At 39.0% G+C, this 22,194-nt stretch overlaps 1 protein-coding gene across 1 annotated transcript in view; it reads right to left on the bottom strand.

Moving 5' to 3' along the window:
- Window positions 1–10,446: 10,446 nt before the first annotated feature.
- MAPK1 (mitogen-activated protein kinase 1) overlaps window positions 10,447–22,194 on the bottom strand; it is a 40,652-nt gene continuing 28,904 nt past the window's right edge. Inside the window, exons 7-9 of the mRNA XM_068412214.1 lie at window positions 21,874–21,983; window positions 21,041–21,168; window positions 10,447–18,757 (exon numbers count right to left, since the gene is read on the bottom strand). Of these exons, the coding sequence (XP_068268315.1) occupies window positions 21,052–21,168; window positions 21,874–21,983 (227 nt within the window). The 3' untranslated portion in view covers window positions 10,447–18,757; window positions 21,041–21,051. The remainder of the gene's footprint in view (window positions 18,758–21,040; window positions 21,169–21,873; window positions 21,984–22,194) is intronic.

The raw sequence follows: 22,194 nt of genomic DNA, 5'->3' as shown, positions 1-22,194 counted from the left end.
TCCTTGTTCCAGGCATTAATTACTCTCATTGACAAATATATACATCTTATTTCTCCCTTGAATGTATTTAGTTTTATCTTTCAGCTGTTTTTTCCTTCATCTGTAAGACTGAGGAGACAACAGGACTCACCATAGATATAAGAGCAAGTCATCCTTTTGAGTAATAGCATTTATAAAGCACATTTTTCAATCTCTATGTTGTTTCCATATCACTTCTCAGAGCCTTCTCCAAGTTATCAAATGATTTCCTGAACTGTGGATTCCAGCAGCGACTTTTGTCCTTGTCAAGCACAGGACTGTTCTTTTCCTATTTACACAGTGTGATGATCCTACCTATCTGTTTTGTTAATTGCCAGGTGTTCAACTGAGTCTTCATTAGGATCCTCAAAGGCATTTCAGAATTGCTGTTCCCACTTCAAGAACATGAATACCTGCCTATTCCTACCTTTCTTTCTAAGCAAGGAGATTTGCAAAGTTTAAAGCCCAGAGAAGCCTTATAGAGAGGGAAGCAAAATCTTGATGAGTCTATTACCTTCCCTGAATTACAAATAGCATTTCTGATACATCAGAGACACTTGAGTTCAATTTTTTTTTTTTAAGTTGTAATACCACTTTCAGTAACTTACTAGGAACATATAGTAAAGTTTCTCTAACAGCTTAAATGCAAATTAGATTTGAAAATCACTGACGTTTAAGAGAATATAAGTAAAATGGACTTCCGGGAAGAGATAACATGGTAATTAGTCTAATAAAAATGTTAGGCCACCCCACAGACCCCATCTTATAGATGTTTTTAGACAACAATAGCTTATACAGTGCTAAGAAAATACATTTCTGTTACTATTAATCCATTATTAATCTGTCAGCTTCACAGCATCTGTTTTAATATAGTTAGCTGTTTGAATAAACAGTATATGAAAGATGAAATGAGTGCTACAGGTGTTGAGCTTCTGTCTTTTCTACAAGCAGTACCGTTGTGCAGATCATATGTTATACAAACATATCCATTCTTAAGTTGAACACAGGCTTGTACGCTATAACTTGACACTGCAGGCAGGCCTGATTAGTTCCTTGTTAATAAATTATGTAAAAAGTGTGTAAAAAGATTGCTGGAAGGAGAACGTACAGAGCAACCCTTGTCTTCCTGTCCTGCTCACTGGGATTTTTAATTCACTGGGATTATTAAATTCACTGTGGTAGCTGCTAGAGCTGCCTCTGCTGTTTTATAACTTATATTGATACACCTGATTCTGTAAGATTAACCCAAGGGCCTTATTTGCCACCCTTTAATTTTTCCCTCCTCTTAATCTTTCCTGCTTTCTTTCCCTCAAGTCACTTAATTCCATAAACCCCCGGAGAGTGCAACTGAGTCTAAAGACTAGTTTTATTTAGAGTCAAGAAAGAAGCATCACTGATTTTTATTTTTCTTGATCAGATCAGCTGTAAGAGTTTAATTTGTGGGTTGGAATGATTTATGTATGAATTCTGTACCCTAACTACTAGATATTTCTGGGTTTTGTTTTCTCCAATGCTATCTCAGTAAGTAAGTGAGAAGCAATCAATCCTCTTAAAGCTGCTGAAGGATTTAGAGGCAAACCAGCATATAACATTTTCTTCAACTGGGAAGATGTGCCTGGTACTCTACTGGCTCCATCTTGTGGCTGCAACTGTACTGATATTTTTATAACAGGTTGAATCTTACTATCGTCCTTATATAAATATTGATAAATAAATGTGTGAACTTCCTTTATAACTTTTAGAACAAAGGGGTCGAATGTTTCTGGTAACAGAGAAATAGGGAGACTGGTTAAAGATAAGATTAGCTCAAGCCAGCATTGCCTGTTTCCCTGTGTAACACTGTCAGCCATAGTATTTGATTACATCCTCCTCGTTGCTGCTAGAGAAGCCTCAGCCAGGCATAGTGAGAACAAGCATCTGTCAGCACTTTTTAACTCCAACCTGCAGTAATGTTGCTGTTCGCTATTACCTTGGTGTGGCCACTGAAGTAACTTGCCTCTTACCTTCAAGAATTGCCTAGAGTTTCTACCAAAATATAAGCATAGATCATGTTGTTTATTTTGGCAGCTTTTTTTTTCTTCTCTAAAACAAATATTTCTCAGGCGGTTGTCATTAAATAAAATGCTAGCATTTAAATGGGAGGGAAAAGCAGATACCTTTCAATTAACCTCTTCCTGCCATCCCTGAACTAGAAGAAGTGTATTCAGTAACAACTGCCCCGGTTTGACTTCTTGACCACCCAGACCATGAACTCAGCATAGGAAAGGACAAAACACACAGCAGAAATTACAGAAGGCCACCAACACCTGGACTCACTGGCCACATAGCTCAGCAAGTCCATATCCCAGTTATGTAAGTTCATATTTTGGTGTATAGCACAACTATATATTTTCATCAGACTGCAAAAAAAGTAAGTAGTTCACTCTTAGCACCTTCAGTGTTGGCAGCAGGAAGGCAGTGAGCTGACAGGGTGTGCTGGATTTTCTGTTCTGTTGTGTATCAGCTTGTATATTACTGGATAGAGCTTCTAACACATTAGAAAGTGCCTTCATCTCTCTAAAAATAGTCAGAGATGCGAGATTGCAGAGATCAAGAGAATACAAATTATGTTTCCAGAAACTGGTACAGAGTTGGTTACTGGGTACGTGGCAGGATGAGGCTAGCTGCATACCTATTTTGGCAGTCTTACTATGAAAGACATATCCCCTGATCCATATGATGTGGAAACAAAGAAGGTGCCTCTTTCCAAGGCCCCAGCAAAATATGCCTGGCAAGAACAGTCTCTCTTGCTATGTCGTATAGAGCATCCATGATATCCAAAGGCGAGTGACAACGCAGCCTTCCCTTGTAATGTAAGTGCCAAGCTGGAGCACGTTCTATATCTAGAATTCCATTTTATAGTCCTTGCAGACGTGCTCAGAAATCTGAAAATTAGTGCAGCTTTGCAAGACTGACACATAGTGAGTTGATGTATCAAAGTCTCGTTCTTTCTGCTGTACATCATATGCATTTCATAAATCAAATTTGCTCCACAGTTTTGTATGAAGAATTCCTTGCTACATTTTGTACGAAGAAAAAATATTTGCATTAAATAAGTGTGTTGCTTAGTCACAGTACTTGCACACTGTGCTATGTACTGTGCCGTGCAGCTACTGAATATTTACTCTGTTCTGCTCTGGTACTTAAATGTTTGTCAACACTGTTTCTGAGCCTGGCATAGTCACCAGTGTAGCTTGTAGCCCAGTGAGGCAGCACAGGGAAGAGGACAGGAGAGGAAAGGGGTGGCCGGGCTGTTGCAAAGGGGACTTGGACCTTCTTTTCAATCACAGCATTGATAACCAAGGTTATCATTTTAAATGACTGGAACAAGGCAGGGAAGAAGCTATAAAAGGCTATCTTACATATGCTCAAGACAGCAGCATCCAGCACTACGCATAAAAGTTACCATGCGCATGCCTCAGTGTGCAATAACAATTACTTAAAATAAAGACAGAGGTAATGCTGCTGCTTCACATTCTGCAGTGCGCCAGGATAGAAGGTTGACTGGTAATACAGGGATGAAATGCAAATATTGCAATGCCATCTCAATCGGTATCTAAGTTTCGGAGAAGTTGTCACTCAGGTGTATCTTACCCACACTGCCCACGGGTCACAGTCTTCCTCATCTTTTTCTGCAACGGTGTATTCAAAAAAAGTTGCATCAATGCTGGCATATCATGCCAAACAACTGTCAAAGGTGCACTTGCCCTTTGCTTTTCTGAAACCCATTTTGCATCCTGGGTTTTGCTTTTGTACTCCCTGGCATCCTTGTCAGGACCCTGTTCAGCCATCCTTTTTTGCAAGAGCTTCAAAAATATCCACATTCCACCACCTCATTTCTGGGGTCTCTCAAACCTTTTGGCTCTAAAAAAAAGTCACCCAAGACATCTGCATGGCTCAGTGAGGCACAGGACAGGACCAAACCAGCTGCTCTGGCTGGAGCACGCAAGCACAAGTCAATGTAACTCACATTTAATCAGAAAAGTGATACCTGCTCTTTTGTCAGCTCAAAGAATTACAGACCTGTCTGAGGAGGGTGCAAAGCAGTGCATGGAAACCATTGCAAAGCCTTCAGCATAACTATTGGAACTAGCAAGATCCCCTGAGCATTAGTATCCAGAAACTTCCTGCAAGACACTGTGCTGCTGCTACAAACAAGATTTTTCAATCCCTACAAGGGAGAAATCGAGTCACGTATAAGCAGGGGTTTTAAAACACAGCAATAGTTTAGTAAAGTTATTTTTTTGTGTTACCAAGCTACAATACTGTTTTCTCTCAGTCCTTTATCTTGAATTGCTCTTTTGATACTTACGTCAGTATGCCTGAAGAGGGGTGGACGGGTACGGAGACGTGAAGAACAGATTGTACAAAGCTTGACAATCATAACTAGCGTAATAATCATCATTAATATTTATATTAAGAAAGTACCCGATGCTTCACCTTGCTTCTGTGCTTCATTCCCTAACACAGTGGTGTGCTTTATTCGTAGGTGGTTGGAATTGCTTGGACCCACACCAGAAACTGGGGAAAAAAGGGAAGAATGATCAAATCAGTCCCCACGCAACAAAATTTTCTTTAATCCTCATTTCTACTGCCTTGACCAGTCACACTGCACACCCACTGTGAGACTTAGCCTGCTTTAAAAATAAAAACAAACCACACAAACCCAAAAAAAACCCCAAACCCAAACCAAAAGTACCCCAAAACCTACCATGTAAAACCAGAAATCATTCACTAAGGGTTTCAGAGGTATGTTTCTGCTCTAAACTGTTGCTAGGTTAGGCTTTGATAAATATTGGAGCTATAATTCTAGAGGATTTATACGGTATTTTTCAGAACACTCTGGGTATTATTATTATTATAAATTTTGCTCGTTAATGATCATGATTAACTGTCATTCAGCAAGGTTTTTATTTATATAAACGATACTCATGGCAACTTCCCCCCAGCAGATGGCACGACTACAGACCATCATCCCAACAGTTCTGCAGTTACTGGAATGGGCAGGGTTTGCAGCACATAGATCTAAGCTACAGGTATGCTTTTAATTTCACAGCTTTTATTTGGATTTTCATGGAGGCGAGGTTTCTAGTGGGAGGCTGAATAAAAAGTATTATTACATCTTTTCTCAGGCCAATTTTATCTCTGTTCTTTTTCCTCTCTGGAGACTATATAGCCCTGCTGCTGAAAAATTTGGCCTGTGGACAAAATAGCGAATGTTACATAAAATGGCTTTTGATTTCTAAAATAGTCTGTACGTGTAAAATCCAGTGCTTGAAACATGCAAATGGGTAGCACAAGAAGAACGAACGCTTAGCTGGAGAGCAGGAACAGCACAAACTGCGGTGGTGGCAGGAAGGGCAGCCTGAAGAGCGAGGAGGGGTTCATTGTTTGCATCTCTGTGGTAGCTAAAGGCTCTGTACAAACGTGAACTACATTCGTTGCTTCCAATATCCTCCAGTCAAAACAGACAAAAAGGACGTTGTGAGGGGTAGCACCCTGTATCTCCTACAGGCAACGTGACTGAAGTACGGGTGAAAACGAAAGTGAAAGCATGTATTCCGTGTCTAAATCTCTGTATTTCTTAAGACCTGAAAAAATTAGCAGTGTAAGATATAAGCAAGTAAGAACTAAAGATCTCCATTCTCCTCCTTTTCCTTGAGTAGATCATCTTCAGTCCTGTGGAGTCCAGAAGTAGTGCAGGTCACCTTCGCTGCTGTCAGCAGGGGTTGGACCAGGTGCCCTTCAGAGGTTCCTTCCAACCTGGATTTTTCTGTGGTTACCTTCATTAGCTGGGTGTATGTTTGACAAAAGCAAGCATAGAATTGCAAACAATTACAGAAAGTTCTCATGATGGACTGCCTGTTCTCCAGCTAAGGCCGGGCATTAATCTGACCCTAGGACAAACTTTAAGTCTGAAAGGACTAAAAAAAAATAAAACAACAAGAAAATAACTGATTACAGGAGACAACAAATAGAAAAAGGGAAAATCACTGCCAGTACTTACCAGGTAGAGCATCTGACTGCGCCCATTACTTTCTGAAGGAGACAGGCCACTGGGTTAATCCAGCTTTTGGGCTGGTGTAATAAAACCAGCATGGCATTCGAAAAAACACCCAGTAGCATTGCAACTTCTGCTAACTACCAAGCCTGGGAAGGTGACAGCCCATGGTTTGGTCACCAGCAGGATATAGGAAGTGCGTTTATAGGCACGTGAGCTACGTTTACATTACCTATTTTCCTCAAGCTTTTTAGATATTAGCTAGCTCTTCACTGCCTGAGTAGGTGCAAAGGGCATACAGATGTAGTTATTATCCCTGAACAGGCCATACAGAGAGTTTGTAATTTTTACTAGTTTACCTGAAGATTATTTTATTCTAAAGACGTTCCAGGCATGGAAGGGTGCACTCCAAAAGGAAAGCAAATGTTTCCCCCTCCTCCAAATTCAAGTACAGTTAGCAGGCAATAGCAAGGCAGGATCCCTGAAATGCAGTCACACTTCTTTTCACAGGGAAAATTACTAGGTGCTCAAGTGATTCATACATTCAAGTAAAACCAAAATACACACATGCCAAATTTCAATAATTCAACACAAAAATGTCATCACGAATCCATTCTCAGTGCAAGTGAATGCCAAGGCAATACTTGAATATCCTGAATAAGCACGTTAAGAGCTGAAATGGACTCTCCTGGTTAATTAATTGCTATCTTTGTTTGAGGAGGTGTGTGGCAATTTGTGGATAGAGATGTTTATACAAGAAATGCCACAGGCTTCATTGTTGCTGCCCACCTCTCTACCCACAAAAAACGCCTGGGTTATAATCACCACCTTCAGACAATCTCTGTTGCACACACGAATTTCATTCATTCAAGAGCATTGCTTCTGAGACAGTTTTGTTTTCTAGTACCTGTTTGTTTGGGGGTTTTTTGTCAGTAGCTATCATGGACATGACACTTTATTCTGAAAAGGGTTGTATTTGTTTTGAGTATGTTTATTCTTCAAACTGTTTAGTTTAATATGCTTGCTGTAAATAAACTCAATTACCTCTTACGGTAAAAGGCCACAAGCTGCTGTGTCACAGCTCCTGCTTTGAGAAACAGCTTGATCCGTGTTCAGTGGAACTGTTTCCAGATAAATGTTTCCATGTGGTATTTGCCTCTTAATTCACTTCAATACCTTGAAAAGAATCAGGCTCCCAAAGACTGTATGTAACAGTTGCAGGGAAGGGGATTTAAAGGGAAGAATAAGGTGAAGAATTACAGGAGCAATTGAAAGCTGAGAAGCAGAAATATTATCATATTCAGTCGTTGAAAGTCATGGGCAACACTGAAAGGTCATTTCTTTCTCCCCCGACTTTAAAGGATTGATTTGAATGGAAAGTAATTTTCTTAATTACTTAACAAGAGTACGAAGGGAAGTTGTAGTCAAAAATACATGTGTTAATACTTTCCACAGACTGACTATGACTGGCAGTATCTGAAGTGGAGTGATGAAGGAGTCTGGCCCAACTGTTGGTTGTCCGCATCTTGAAAGCAGAGGGCAAATTATTTGTTCTTTGCTCATTTATGTGGCACTGTTTACACTCTGAACATAGCTAACATTATTAGACAGCACACGTAGCATTTTTTGGCTCACCAGTTGCTTTCGAGAGAACTACGACTCTTCTTATTTGCTTTTCCCCTCCTGGGCAGTTTCAGGAGAACTCCAAATGAGATGTTGTGCAAGTGCTGCATGCCTGTCACTGAACCTCTGTAGCCCATCCCTTCAAATAACTGTACTTGCGCTGCAGATCATTAGGATAATTATTTTTAAAAATGAATGCACAACATGTTTGCTAAACCTGAGCAGTTTTCTAAAAAGTTTCTTCCAAATTAGTGTGCTCTTGATGACTGTCACCACAATACACAAGGAAAGCAAAAAATCTGTTCTGATTTATCTGTCAACTCCATTGTACAAAACAAAGCTAGCATAGGCAAAGGTGCTTGCCAAGGTTTTTACTACTGTCTCACAAGGAAGTGTCATTTGCCTAGCAAAACACCCAACTCTGTAATAACTAGCAACAGTTCTCACAAGAAAAAACAAGGAAAATAACCAATCTCAGAATTAAAGTTGGAGTGCGCTCTTCTTCCAGATGAACTTAAAGAGTGGAAAAGGGAGAAAAATCTAATCAGTCACAAGCAACATCATTTAGTCTGCACTGACAGGAAAAACCATGGGATGAAGCCAGAGGGACAGAGAAGAGAGAACCGCAGAGGATGATTCCACAGAGGTACCCAACAGGAGGAGCAACAGCCTATCCTGCTGCTTCCCCATCCCACCCGCCCTGGTTCAGACATGCTTTCCAAAAAGAGCCCGTTGCCATGGTATGGAGTAGAAGGTGGTTTTCACTTGCATACACAAAAGACAGCTGACTGGAGCCTCAGGTAGTTGGGAATGACAAGTTGCTGATCTCTCCAGCACTGCAGAAAATTCACCCATTTAACATTTTCTTAAATTATTCCATAGGACTGACTAAAACATTCATCCCCCAAAGGAAAGGCATGAAAACCCTTAAACATTAAATTTTATCTACTGCTACACTGACCAATGACAGGCCCTCCACAACACATGCATACACAAAGGCAAATTGTTCTGAAGAGCTTAACATCTGACTGCTAATTAGATCTCCTCAGGAGTGTTTTCTAGAAGAGAAAGGGAGGATTGTTCACAAGCACATCCCCAGCAGCTCCTGGCAGTGCCTGCCATACCTTTTCTCCTGCCTGCACACCCCTGGAGCCAGCCACACAGTGTTTGTTGCTCCCTTTCTGACAGCATGCCAACCATGAAGGGAACGCAGCAGAGCAGCGTCTCTGTTTTTTTAACTAAAACATAGCACTTTGTGTTCTATACACAGGTCAGACCTCTCCACTTTTTTCCACCACCCTCTCAATTGGATAGGAAACAGACAGTCCTTTGCTAGAGCTGATAGGCTCCAAGGACAAAATGCTACCACAGCAACAGTTTCCTAATCAGCTTCCAACCATAAATAATCTTGCATTCTCTACTTGCCATACCAATTGTGAGAGATATTTACATTAAAAAGTATTATTGCTCCACTGACAATCAGTTTGATGTAAGTATTGATTTGCTGTCATCTAGCAAATCATGTTGCCTAGAAATAATTGCTGTCAATGCTATAGTTGCCTGGAACTTGTTACTAGGACCAGATTGCTGTGGAGGCCAGTCACCGAAAGGCTGCTTGTAAAAGGCACAGACACTAGCTCTATAATCACTCAGTGTGAAGTACAGGTCCTTCAGGAAAGCGCCGTTAAGATTTACAGCTAAAGTAATATCACACATTTACAGAGCAGCACCACAAATAACTTGACCATGTGTTTACAGTAATTTTATTTACAAGTTACCGCATGACACCTGTAGTACTACAGTTTTTATAACACCATTAGCAGTAAAATAAGTCACAGCTAAGAAGAGTAGGAGGCAGCAGAGAAAAGTGTGCACAGAAAATGCAGAAAAGCTATTCAGTTATAACTGAGAGCAGGTATTTTTCTACAGACTTGGAAAGCAAGGAGGATTATACACGTTGAGAACAGCAAGTTCTTCAGCCCTGTTATTTCTACAGCATTAAAACTTTTGTACAGTGACACTTCAGTATGCCGAATACTACATGCTAGCAGTCAAATGCAAGTGGTGGGGAGATAACTGTCATGGTATCTTGCCCTTTTGAGCACCCAGAAAGGAAAAACAAAGCTTCCCTCTTTTAAGGGAGTTATCCAAGGCTGGTTTACTTGCAGAGCCAGTAGCGCAGAATTGCTACTGGGGGGCAGGAGGGACAGAACTCAAGACTAGAGAGTTCCCATGCATTGCATATTGCCTGTGCGGCCTTATCTGGTCTCGAGTTAAGCAGTTGGTGAGCAAAACCAGTTGCAGCATTCCACAAGTCTTTTTACAGTGCCGTGATCTAATAAGGCTGAGCATAGCTTAGCAGAATCCCAAAATCAAGCAGAGTAAAAACGCCCTTCCGCTCTCTTATAATCCTTGGCTCTAACGTTGCTGGTGTTGAGCCTGGGCCTTTCTCAAGAGGAAAAATGTGGAGGAGCAATTCCGGAGAAACACTCTAGATCTAGATGTGTTCTGGTGATAAGACTCAGAAGAAAATAAGCTTAATGCAGTATCAGATGCAACCCTTTTCTGCTTCAAAGCACAGCAGCAGCTTCCAGAAAGCACACAAGCATTATTCAGGACCTTCCTACCCCCTCAAGACGTCTTTAATAAGCCTGGAGCAACTGTCAATGCACACGATACATGCTAGTGGCAAGCCCTGGAAAGACAATGAAAATAAAAGCTGCACAGTAATAATTATTTCCACTACTAACTACACACAGGATATATTGCTTTTGGTACAACGCCATTTATTGTCACAAGCAGAAAACCAGTGATTAAGTTGAGCACACATGAATTATGCAGGTTTTTGCCATGCTGGAACAACAGCATATTATACTTAGAGAAATGTCACCAAGTCAGCTGTAAAAACAGCTTAATACAGTTCTCCCAAAAAACCAAACATACCCTCAAAAACAAGTTTACATATTAAGTTTAGCTACAAAAGAATGCTTAAGAAATGACCAGAGTTTTTTTTTCCCTTAATCCCCACACTTTTGTCTGGAGTGCTGGGCTCATGCTGCATGTGAGAGCAAACACAGAATTAGAACAGCAGCTCTAGAGACAACAAATTCATGTAAATATTTTTGAGTGTGTAAGCTGGCCTGCAAAAGTTTGTGTTCCCTCCACACCTGTGGCATACCTATTCAAAAAGCCTGCAAAAGTATATACATGTACAAAAACTAACAAAAAGCTTTTTAAAAACACAGAATGCATTAAAAAGTCTAAAGTTTGTACTCTTGAGTCTATGATGTCTCACCTACAGGTTGGAATATTTGTGAGTTTTAACACTTCCAGGAATATAGAAAGTTTTTTTAGTCAAAATTCCCTCTTAAGTATTAGCTATTGAAATCAAAGGCAGACTAGGAGAAAGGCTTGACTAAAAAACCTTCCCCTGAATTGTTCAGCTCACTTATGATATAATCAGTTCAGTGAGTCTCAAGCCAAAATTCTGAATATTCTACATTTTTGCATTTGCAGTTTTAAGGCAGAAAAACATCTTCAGAACAAGCCATTTAGTCTTGGATCAAAGAACAACAACAACAAATCAGAAGTTGCATCTCAAGTCTTCTAATAATAGCAAATTTAAACAATTTCTATGGCATGCCCTTACAGCTTTGGGTTTTATTATTTTTTTTGCTAGAAAAGCCTGAATTTTGAAATAGTTTTCAGACCTGCTGAAGTGTGCTTCATGGCTAGTGAGACTGAAATTTTCCATTGTTATTTCTGGGATGTGTATTCAAGGTCAGCAGTAAAATCGTTACATGGAATGACCAGATCTTACACCTTAGTCGGTGCCACCCTGGGCACTGCAAGGGCTGACTGCAGGAGAGGAGCTGCTCTGCGCTATCCAAGGTTTCTCCCCAAAGGCAGTGGCTGCAACCAGCTGCCCAGGAATCAGCTGCCTGTAACCAGGGCCCAGCTCTGTGAAGCACAGCTGCGTCCTTGGCTGAAGGACAGAAGGAAAAAATAAAAAAGCAAACAAAAGCGGAGCTCTGAGACTGTAGGTAATCTACATCCACGCAAGATAAAGAAAAGCAATGAAGAAGTGATCGAGTCAGTCATAGTAGACAAAGGACTTCGGAGAAAAATATCAACGTGGAAAGTGTAAAACCCTGAGGAAGAGAAGCATCACTGGAAGACAGTAACTCAGCAAGATCAAAGGTCAGCCCAGTTCAAGCAGAAATGGAAGGAGACATGGAGAAGCAGTATTTCAGTTGACAGCTAATACAGTTGAGTGTTGCACAAACTCACGGAAAGACTCATAAGATAAAGGAAAGTATTAACTTTCTATTTTTAGATGAGAAAATGCTGCAAACTCAACATGCTGTCAAGGTATTTCTTGCTCTTTTCTAGGAAATCAGAAATAGAATACTTGAAGACTCCTTTTTCTAGCCTCCATGTACAACCATAAGCTACCTCTGCACCAAGTAAAATGAAAAGCTAGAAGGATCACACATTCCTCTGCCACAATAATTAATTAGATGGAAAGGGAAGGAACTTAAAAGAAAATGGGCTCTGTGTGTGTTGAGAGGAAGATGAGAGGCAATTTCAGGGAAGTAGCAGGAAGCTTTCACTATTCACAAGATATTTAGAGTCAAAAAGAGAAAAGTTTGAACCAGGGATTGTTGGACTTCAGGCAGAAGTTCCCAACAGCAACAAACAAACCCAGTGGAGCAGGATTTCAGGCCACATCTTAGGCAAATGCATTGTTCCTTTCCGTTCCTTACATCTATTTTTATATTGCCTTCCCAGAAACCCCAGACAGTTACCAGATCACATGCTGTGCTTCCAACAGGAAGAGTCTCAGGAGACCTTCCAGCTTTCGTGCTTACCTCTTCACTGGATTTACATCAGTTTAACTAATGGAATCAATAATCTGTTGTTTATCATCAGAAAGCTCACAAATCCTGTAGAAGAAAGGTTTTTGGAACAACTGGGACTTGTTTAGACTCAGTTTGAATAGGAAGACAAAGAGGAAACTATATTGTCAATAGCAAGATATACTGAAAAAACAGGCAGAGTTCTGGAAAACATCCCAAGGAAAGTCATCAGTGTGAGTAATTTATAAAGGGGAAAGACAGAGGGGTTAGAGAACAATTCTCATATCTGACTTCCAAGATTAGCCTCATGTGAACACCGCATGAGTGTTCACCACAGTTCTGATGGGGGATGTGAACGCTGGCCCTCTCTAGCACCTGGCAGAGCACCAGGACGTTGTTTTGCAGACTCACTAAAGCCGCCTTCAGAACCGGAGTTCAAGCTCTAGAACGCCTCTGAAGTTAGCTGCAGAGTTTCATGTGTGGTGAAGAGATACCCATCAAGAGACGTGGCATGTATTGATGGGATGAAGCTTCTAAGTCTTCTCCATGCCTCAAATATTTCTCTTATTTTTTTTTTAAGCTTGTCAATGTTACGTATATGCAATTTAGTAGAAAGAATAACTGAAAATGAAATGTGCGCAACACAGGAACTGGCACCTTTAGTCTGCGGAGCAAGTCCTGGGGCCAGAGCTCTACAAAGCTTAATGCCATCAAACCTACACTAGTATCTCTTCCAACAAACAAGGCTTGTACTCAAAAGTAGCTCCTCACAAGCCTTCGCTAGTATTTGAGTGCACCAGTTCCCCCAGCGCAGGCAGCTCAGCTTCCCAGGCACCCAGGGGGCTCTCACTGGAACAGGCCAGCCCACACAAACCACAAGCCCACAGCCAGACCCAAGCGCCCATCTCTAGTGTCTTTGACTCCAACAGTTTAAGATTGCCCATTATACCTGAAGCTTACAGATAGAGAGGATCAGTGTCCAGTTCTGGTGAAATACAGGAAATAATGCAGACAGTTCAAACTAAGCCTACTTAAACAAGGATTACAAGAGTGTTAAATCAATCAGTAGCTTGTCAAAACCTCTACTGAGACAAGCTGCAGTATAGTCATACCTTGAAGTAATGCACTGAAGTACACGCTACTGTGAATACGGTGTTCTGCTAGAGGGAACAACGACAACGAGAGGCACTCAACGAAAAAGTAAGAACATGCATAAACCTACCTATGGCAAACATGAAATTCCGTAATATTCTGGGGGAAAAATTACACACTCTGCTGTGAAAGCCAAAGAGGGGACAGAGAGATGAGTTTTGACAAGCCAGTTCTCAGAGCTGTTACAGACCTGTCAGTTACAGCTAAGCTCCCTTTGATTTCAGGTCACATTTTCTGTGTTTTCCTATTAATTAGAGAAGTTTCTAGCAACCATTATCCAACTACACCTTTTAAGAGTTCAGTTCTTTGGCACTGTCTGATTTCAGGCAAAAAAACAACCCAAAACATTCAAAGCCCATTACAGCAATGTAAGCTTACTTGCATTGCTCCCAGAAATCACACATTTCAAACCCTTGGCCTGAGAAGAACCTTTTTGTAGTAAAATGAAAACATTTGGTCTCTAAGGATTGCTCAAGTAATTATTTTCAAGATTTCATGGGAACAGGGCAATAGCTATACGAATATCAATATAAAGAGTGTCAAAAAAGCCTGTGAATCATCAGATACACTGGAACCTATTTGCATTACTCAGTATTTTGAAGTGTTGAGCACAGATGATTTCATAACTTTCTTGCACCAAATAGAAAACATTTCTGCCAGTCTCTAAAGAAACGTCACCTGTGGTTTTGGATGGCTTCCCTAATTTAATTTCAAGCTGGTACAGTCATACAGTGGAACAAGCACGCTTGAGTATTTACAAATATTAAATGCAGGCTACTCACTACTGCAGTGTTCAAGTGACAGTCACTGGTAGATAAGCTCCTGTAACACAGAGCCGTGTATTAATGGTTTATAAAACAGCAGTTCATTTTAAAGCAAAATTCCAGTCATTCTATATATGCACAGTACTATGCTGTTTTGGTAATACAGGGACACAATTTAATGATTTTCTTTGCATTTGTTTTTACAAGATTCAGATGCCAAAAACAAAACAGAACATTAAGTTACCTGATTTAAAAAAGAAAATCACATACGTTTACAACATCAAAAGAATAAGACGAAATATAAACCTTTGCTACTTACAATTGATCTATACAGATTAACCAAATCACAAATCTGTCACAATATAAACGTTTAATTGTTACAATGAATAAGAACATACAGAAAATGATTTTTTTTTTTTTTATAAAATCTTCCTTTGCTTTTTTATTTTAAACTTATCATTAACTAAATTAGCTATGCAGGACTTGTGGGGTACATGACTAAGAAGGCACCAACAGTACAAAGCAAAGACAAAGCAGTTTGAGTATTTTAAGAGTGCTCTACACTGATACAACACAAGAAAAGGCAACAATAGTAAGTAAACCAGCTGCAACCTTTAGAATTTGTTCTAGATTTACAACTTAGTCCAACTGTTACATTTCCTCCAATGTTTCACTTAGTTTGATCACAGCACATGCTACAAAAACCATTGTAAGCTTCACTTTACTAATGTGCACTTTTCACTAATTTAGTGTCTTGATTTCAATTAACTAAACCATTTTGAACCACAAATGTATTTAAAACTTAGTAAAAGGATTGTTTGGACTTTTTTGTTTAAACCACTGCATTTACAAAAATATTTCCCCTAAAATCTGGGATTGCTTGAAGACATTGCTGTACAAATATAAAAGTACTATGCAAGGGACCAAATGCATGAGTATATGGTGTGTATGTATAGACCTATATTTATACCATATCACTGTGCTGTAACAACACAATAAATTTCTCAATAACCAAGGACTATATAAACTACACTAACATAAGCAAATATATATTAATAAAGTTTAAATCTATAGTACAGTTGCTCAGCAAACAACTTCGACATGGTATAAATATATCGTAGCATATTACAGTGGGCAGCAACAACAGGTTTTTCTTTTTCTTGTTCTGTGAGGAAAACCATGCTCAACTCCTCGGGCTTCCTTTGGCCACTGCCGAGTTACGTCACCACTGCTACTCCCGAGCGCTCCTCGTGCACCACACCGCTCAGCCCGTGTAGTGTGTTGTACACTTCAGATTTGATATAACGTGTGGTGTTGATGAGGAAGAGTCTGGCGACAGTCAGGACAGCAGAGTAAGATGCTTGTTTGCCAAAGCATCCATGAGAATTTTATGTTTGCATATTTTTCTTCAGCTGTAAGGTTGGAATGTTTTTGACAGTGAACTGTTTACATTCCTTATTCCCAAAAGGTCTTTACCATTAAATCTGCATGTTACTTTGATTAAGAGTTGCTGTTCTCTGCTCTAAAATATAAGAACTACATTAAGAAAAAAAAAAAAATCAATGCAAAGTGATGAAATAACCGACCTACCACAGTGTTGTTATAGGCACCTTCTTTTAAACTGTTTTCAAAACCTGACACAAAAAAAATCATGCCTCTGCATTTGACGCATCAACAAACTCAACCCAATGATATTCGCTGAATCCACTAAAAGACTGATGAATGTGGTTACTGATACTGAGGGATGCCAGCTGCATTCAGCAAGAATAGCTAAGGAAGAAAGCCCGACAGCACCAGATGTTAGGTAAAGCAAACCCTTGGCTTCTCACCCGGAGAGACAGAACGCAAGGGTGAGCCTACACCTCCCCAAAAATCCAAAATTAAAGAAAGTATTAAAAAAAAGAATTGGGAAAGAGAATGATGAAGCAAGCCGCCAAAGTTCTTCCTTAATAAACTAAAACTGAGGTGTTACAAACTAATTTCAGTAACAGTCATCTTTCCAACCACACCAAAAGTGATTCCTGTAGTGATGTTGATCATACAAGTAGCAGAGATTCTAGAAATATTTCAACTTTTCAAAACTGAGTGAGAAAAGCATTTTGGTAAAGATGTGTAGAAATGTCAAGAGAAATTTCTACACTAGTATCAACAGTCAAGTGCATATTTCTATAGAAATGTTGTTAGCATAGGTTCCATACCACAACTCACTGATCACTGGTGCAGTGTCCTGACAATGCTCCTAATATGTTCCCCGCAACAGAGATTTACGTACCACAGGAACTTCCTAACAGAAAATGCCCTTTAATGATGAACCCTTGCTTATTAAAAATTAGTTTTGGCGGACTAACACTTAAACTATAGGACAAAGGAATTTTGAAATGGAATCTTGTAAGCACCCTTTATCTATTGAAGTCTAAGTTAATGGCTTTCTAGATTTCTTTGAAGAGCAGACTAAATGGTATGAGGAAGCCTGGAGTTATTAACCAGCAAGCATCCTTATGTACTACAGTAGCAATTGAACCTGATTTCCATTCAGACACATTACCCAAGAGGAAACCAAAAACTAATTCTTAATGTTAATGTGAAGATATAAGATTTAAATTTATTTCCAGGAATTACAAGTGCATTTTGTTCATATTAGCAAGCAGTCTTTATACAATCCATTCTTCACTGCTGCCAAAATAAAACGAGAAAAAGACAGCAGAGATATGAAAAGCTAAAAATAGAACTATTTTTCCTAAGTTATTTGTTGAATAGCATTTCAGTTGAACACAACTCAGAGGTAACAATAGATTATTTTTTTTTCTCAATCATAGGCATGTGGCACTTAGACAATCATCTTTGCACAGAAAGCTTTAACAGTCATGCGAGGGCACAGTAATTATTTTAAACAAGGCAAATTTCTCACCACAGAGAGCAGTGGGGAAAGAAAAGGAGGCACTGCACTGGAACATAACACCTAGTAAACTCCACGTTATACAATTTCAGTAACAAATACTTGAAAAGATCATTAAAAGGTATACAATTTTAAACATTATTTAGTGCTAGCTTTGTTTGGTTGTCCTAACTCAGCATTATCAGAAAAGTTTGATAGTACTTGACAACAGAACAGTACTTCATGTCACGAGCTCATGGAGGCTTGATTACAAATCACCATAGTGTAGGTTGCAAGAAATGAACTTGAGATGCTGACATGCTGTAGGAGCAAAAGTAAAATCAAACTTTCTCATTTAAAGATGCAGTGTTCCTCTCTGCAAGAATTCTGAATGTCAGTGATTGGATTCAAATGTAAAAACTATCAATCCTCATTTGAAGCGTTTCATTGGTATGCAGTATGTAGACTGTTTGTTAACATCATATTTTGGTTTCTCGCTTGCCACCACATATGGATGCCTTCCACAGAGAAAAGCATTCACCATTAGGTCATCATGCCATTATGTTCTTTGTTAATCTTCCACCACACGGTCAGTAAATAGAAGCTGGCGAGCTGCCACTCATTCTCTTTGCACAAGTCTCATAAACACTACTACATGGTATGAACTTTGGAAGTACTACACCTCCAATATGGTTAAACTTTACATGATCTCTTTTAGAAAAGGCAGGGAGAAAAAGGTACAAATTTTGTCAATACATGGAAAAAATGTTTCTTAGATTAATTCAATTAAGTTGGGTTCCTATGTGGCTCTTACGCTGTATAGAATACCTGTATGTACAGCACAGGACACCCAAACAAGTGCATAAGCAAGATTAACATGAACGCGACTTATGCTGCAATCCATAGCATAATGGTGTGAACTCTGTTGGATGCTAACCATTTCTATTTAAAAAGGAAGTGCAAAACAAATCTGGGATGTCACTGACTTAAAGTGCCCTGAATAGTAGCTTTTCTAAAAAAAATGCCAGCGACTTCAGTAAAGTCAGAAAAACATAGTTCATGGCGTAAACGTCTTACAGGTTAATGAAATATCTTCTTGGATATTGATCCAGGAGTGAAAGGAACCACTGCATCTTTCAAACCAGAAAGCAAGCAGTTAAAATACGGCCAGCAGTAGGTGCACTTACAGTACAGTACTGCGACAGGTCAACAATGGGCATTACGCATAGGAGTGTCAATTACAATTCTTCAGGCTTAAAAGATTCATTGAAAGCATGAAAAGCCAAAACTACCAGGAACTGCCCTCCTGAATGGCTCAAAGGAGTTAGTGGATAAGCTGAGAGAGGCCACAAGACATGACCAACAATAAAGAACTGGGAAGAGGAACAGCAACGTTTGAGCATGCCCAGTCCTTTAAGTCCTTGTCCTACAAAAAAGAGCAGAGACATATTTCAGTGAAGAAAGTTTTAACATCGCCTTTTAAAACAAGCATACTTTCCTATTTCTGTGCTTTATGTACACTATGTCTACCATGAGTCAGAGACACCAGTACCAATCTATGTTAAAAAAAAGAGTCAGAGACAGTGAATATCAGTACATTTTAAATTCAAATTTTAAATCTTCAGAATATTAGGAAGATTAATCATAACTAATGAATGAAGTACATTATTTGGTTATCTGAAGAATCTGTTATTTTCACATTGCTTCTCAATTCCAAAAACTACAGTCAAGGGGGAAATTTTTAATCTCAAGAAATAAACACACTGAGAAGATAAAGTACAGGGGGGGTAGAAATGCACAGGAAGAGACCGTTACTGTCCATTTTAAGCCAACTCCTGGGGACTGGCCTTCACTAGGATGCTGACTGCTTATGTTTCAGCTGTTGTGATGTGGAATAGCTAACAGTTCTAACCACAAATGACTAGGACAAATTACCAGCATATCATTGTCAAACTGAGTATAATATTTACATTTCAGTATCACGTTAGCCAAATCAACTCTTCATAGTAGCATTTAAAGGTAACATTTTTAGCAAACCAGAAATTTCCGTTAGCACCGGATCACTGATATCTTTATCCCCAATCCCTTTATCCTTAATACAACCTAGGTAAGTATGGTCTGGGCAAAGAGGCAAGCAGGAGAGATCATAAACTACGATTTACCACAGTGTTAGCTATTTGCTCTCCCCTCCTTCATACCACAGCCTATCAGTAACAGGTTTCATCTTACTCCTAAAAATTTAGGTCATTTTCTTCCAGAACGTGTATGTGTACTGCTAGTGCCTCTTGTACAGAATTAGCTTTAGAAAACACAGGCAGGAAATAAGCACCAGGCACATTACTCCGTCCCAGGTCTAATTCTATTGGCAATGCCCAGCTAGTAAGAGCCATATGTGTGAACCTCAGATTTACCTAACTTTTAATTAGGCTAGTAAGCCTAAATAAACAAAATACAGTATTTCTAAAGATCGAAATTACTTCGTTTGTGAGCATCTATACTTTTGAATATTCAAGACAGTGGCAACAGAAGTTACCCTATTTAAGTAAAACTCTATTTTCAAAAGTTTCCTCCACTTTTTTTTTTTTCTTTCTTTCCTATGAATTCATCGTTAAATAAAAAACTGGGGGTATATGCAATGCAGAAATTGAAATTCTATTTATAGTGCAGAAGAATTAATGCTTATAGCAAAGCAACAAAGCTTCTACACACTGCTATCGAGCCAAGGATTTCTTGCAGTGAGGAAGTTCCCTGGCTCAAAACTTAACCTTTCTGCTGGGACTGCCAACAAAAACCAGTGATTGCAGAATGCTGCTGTGATGGAGAATAGCACAGAAATTACTTTTAAGACCATAAACCAGGCAATCTAGATTAGGCTGCCTTCTTTGGTTTGTTATGCTTCAACAGTCACAAATCTTTGACACTTTAAAAACTATTAGTATCACAGAAGTTTCACAAGCATTACAAAAAGTATTCAAGTCAATATTTGACCAATTTTGTATAAAACTAGAGATGTGCAAGCCTCATGGTATATGTAAACCAGTTAAGTTAATTGATTTTAAAAAAAAAAGTCAGAGACAGCAAATATCAGTACATTATATTTTACATTAAAATTTTAAATCTTCAAAAGATTAGGAAGATTAATCGTAACTAATTTATTAATATTTAGATACCTATTCTTATTTACACACACTATTTCAGAGGTACTTAAAACTGAAGTTAAATCGTACTAAAGCTTCAGGTTTTTTTTCCCTTTAAAATAATGTAAGAGATTTCTCCTCTGTACATTACATTTAAGGAAGAATTTTTTTAAAAAGCATTTGAAGCCATACAACAAAATAGTCTGTAATATATGAAGAACATTGCCCCCTTAATATGTTTTTTGAATGAAATTTTCATTTCAGAGTGTTACCTTAGCTTTTATTCTGAGAAGCGCTATTTAAATGTAATTCTTATTCCTTAAGAGTAACCTAAAAACTAGGTAAGCAGCTCAGACAATTCCCTGGATTCCCTGTAGACACTTCAGCATTGTAGGCAAAACTAAAGTTTCTTCAAGAGAACAGGACCGAGGTCAAATGAATAAGCATAGAGCTATCCTTTAACAGCTAGTTATCGCATCAATAGGAAAGGTAAGTTCTACATTTCACTAGTGGTAACAAAGTTCCAAAATTCTTCCCCCGGCCCAAGTGGTTTCGTACTGCTGTGACTTTACCTATGCACAATTTAAGATCGATATCCTGGCTGGAATCTAGCAGTTTCCTCAAAAATCAGTTCTTTCAGCTTTTCCTTCGGCAAGTCATCCAGCTCCATGTCAAACTTGAAGGGTGCTTCAGCTACAGGCTTAATAATATAAAGAAACATTATTACTTTTTTAAAATATTACTGTTCTGTTGAAGTTCATGTAGTCCTTGTATGGGAAAACAGAACTATCTAATACTGTGCAGTCTCCAAGGAAGAACTCATTCTGTAAGTCCTTCGTGTGTTTTGTATTTTAGTTTACCAAATTTTAAATCAAACCATAGTAAGTAGCTACTCAAATCTAAAGCACGAGTTAAAATATTTGTTAAAGGCTCATAATTTTTCTTCAGGTAGATACTAAGTTATCTGAAACATCTGTATTTCTCTGAATAAACATATCTGTCCCTTAAGGAAAACTAGCTTATTTCCTCCTCCCCTACTTCACCAAAAGTAACCTGAAATCTCATCAGAACTGTATACTACACTACCACGAGTTCAGGTTCGGTGGGTTTTAAATGCGTAACCTGATGGCAAACTCAGTTAATTCTCCTCCTTTATCTCAGACATTATGAAAGAAAACCATAGCAAGCTGGGAAGTTCCATTTTCAGGAGAGTGCACCTTAGCATCTATTTATTGTGTTGTGCCTCCAAAATGTGGTACTAGAACAAGAAATACAAAATTTTGGTAAATTGATACAATTCATTCTTCAACTCCATTAGAGCAGTAGAAATACCGTCCTTAAACTAATAAAGAAAATAACCTGTTGCATCATTTAATCAACATTTACATTTTAACAATGTCTTTACCTCATCACTTGGATCATAATACTGCTCCAGATACGGATGGGCTAAAGCTTGTTCCACTTCAATCCGCTTATGAGGATTAAAGGTCAACATTTTATCCAACAAATCAAGTGCTAAGAGGGAAAAAAAGTGAGCAAGAGTTTAATACACACTCCAAAATACAGAAGTGTTATAAACACAGATATTGCACAGACAGTGCATGCTACCCTAAATTTTGCGCTAATTTCAATCTAATCTACAGCTGGAACTCCCCAGCTGCAGCAGCAGTAACAGCAGCAGCAGATTGCTTCCTGTGGCTCGGGCAGAGCATCTCTGCCTGCCCAT

The sequence above is a fragment of the Nyctibius grandis genome, chromosome 14 (assembly GCF_013368605.1).
Source record: "Nyctibius grandis isolate bNycGra1 chromosome 14, bNycGra1.pri, whole genome shotgun sequence".
In the NCBI taxonomy this organism is placed as follows: domain Eukaryota; kingdom Metazoa; phylum Chordata; class Aves; order Nyctibiiformes; family Nyctibiidae; genus Nyctibius; species Nyctibius grandis.
The sequence above is the reverse complement of the archived record's forward strand: the minus strand, read 5'-3'. Positions and strand labels throughout refer to the sequence as shown.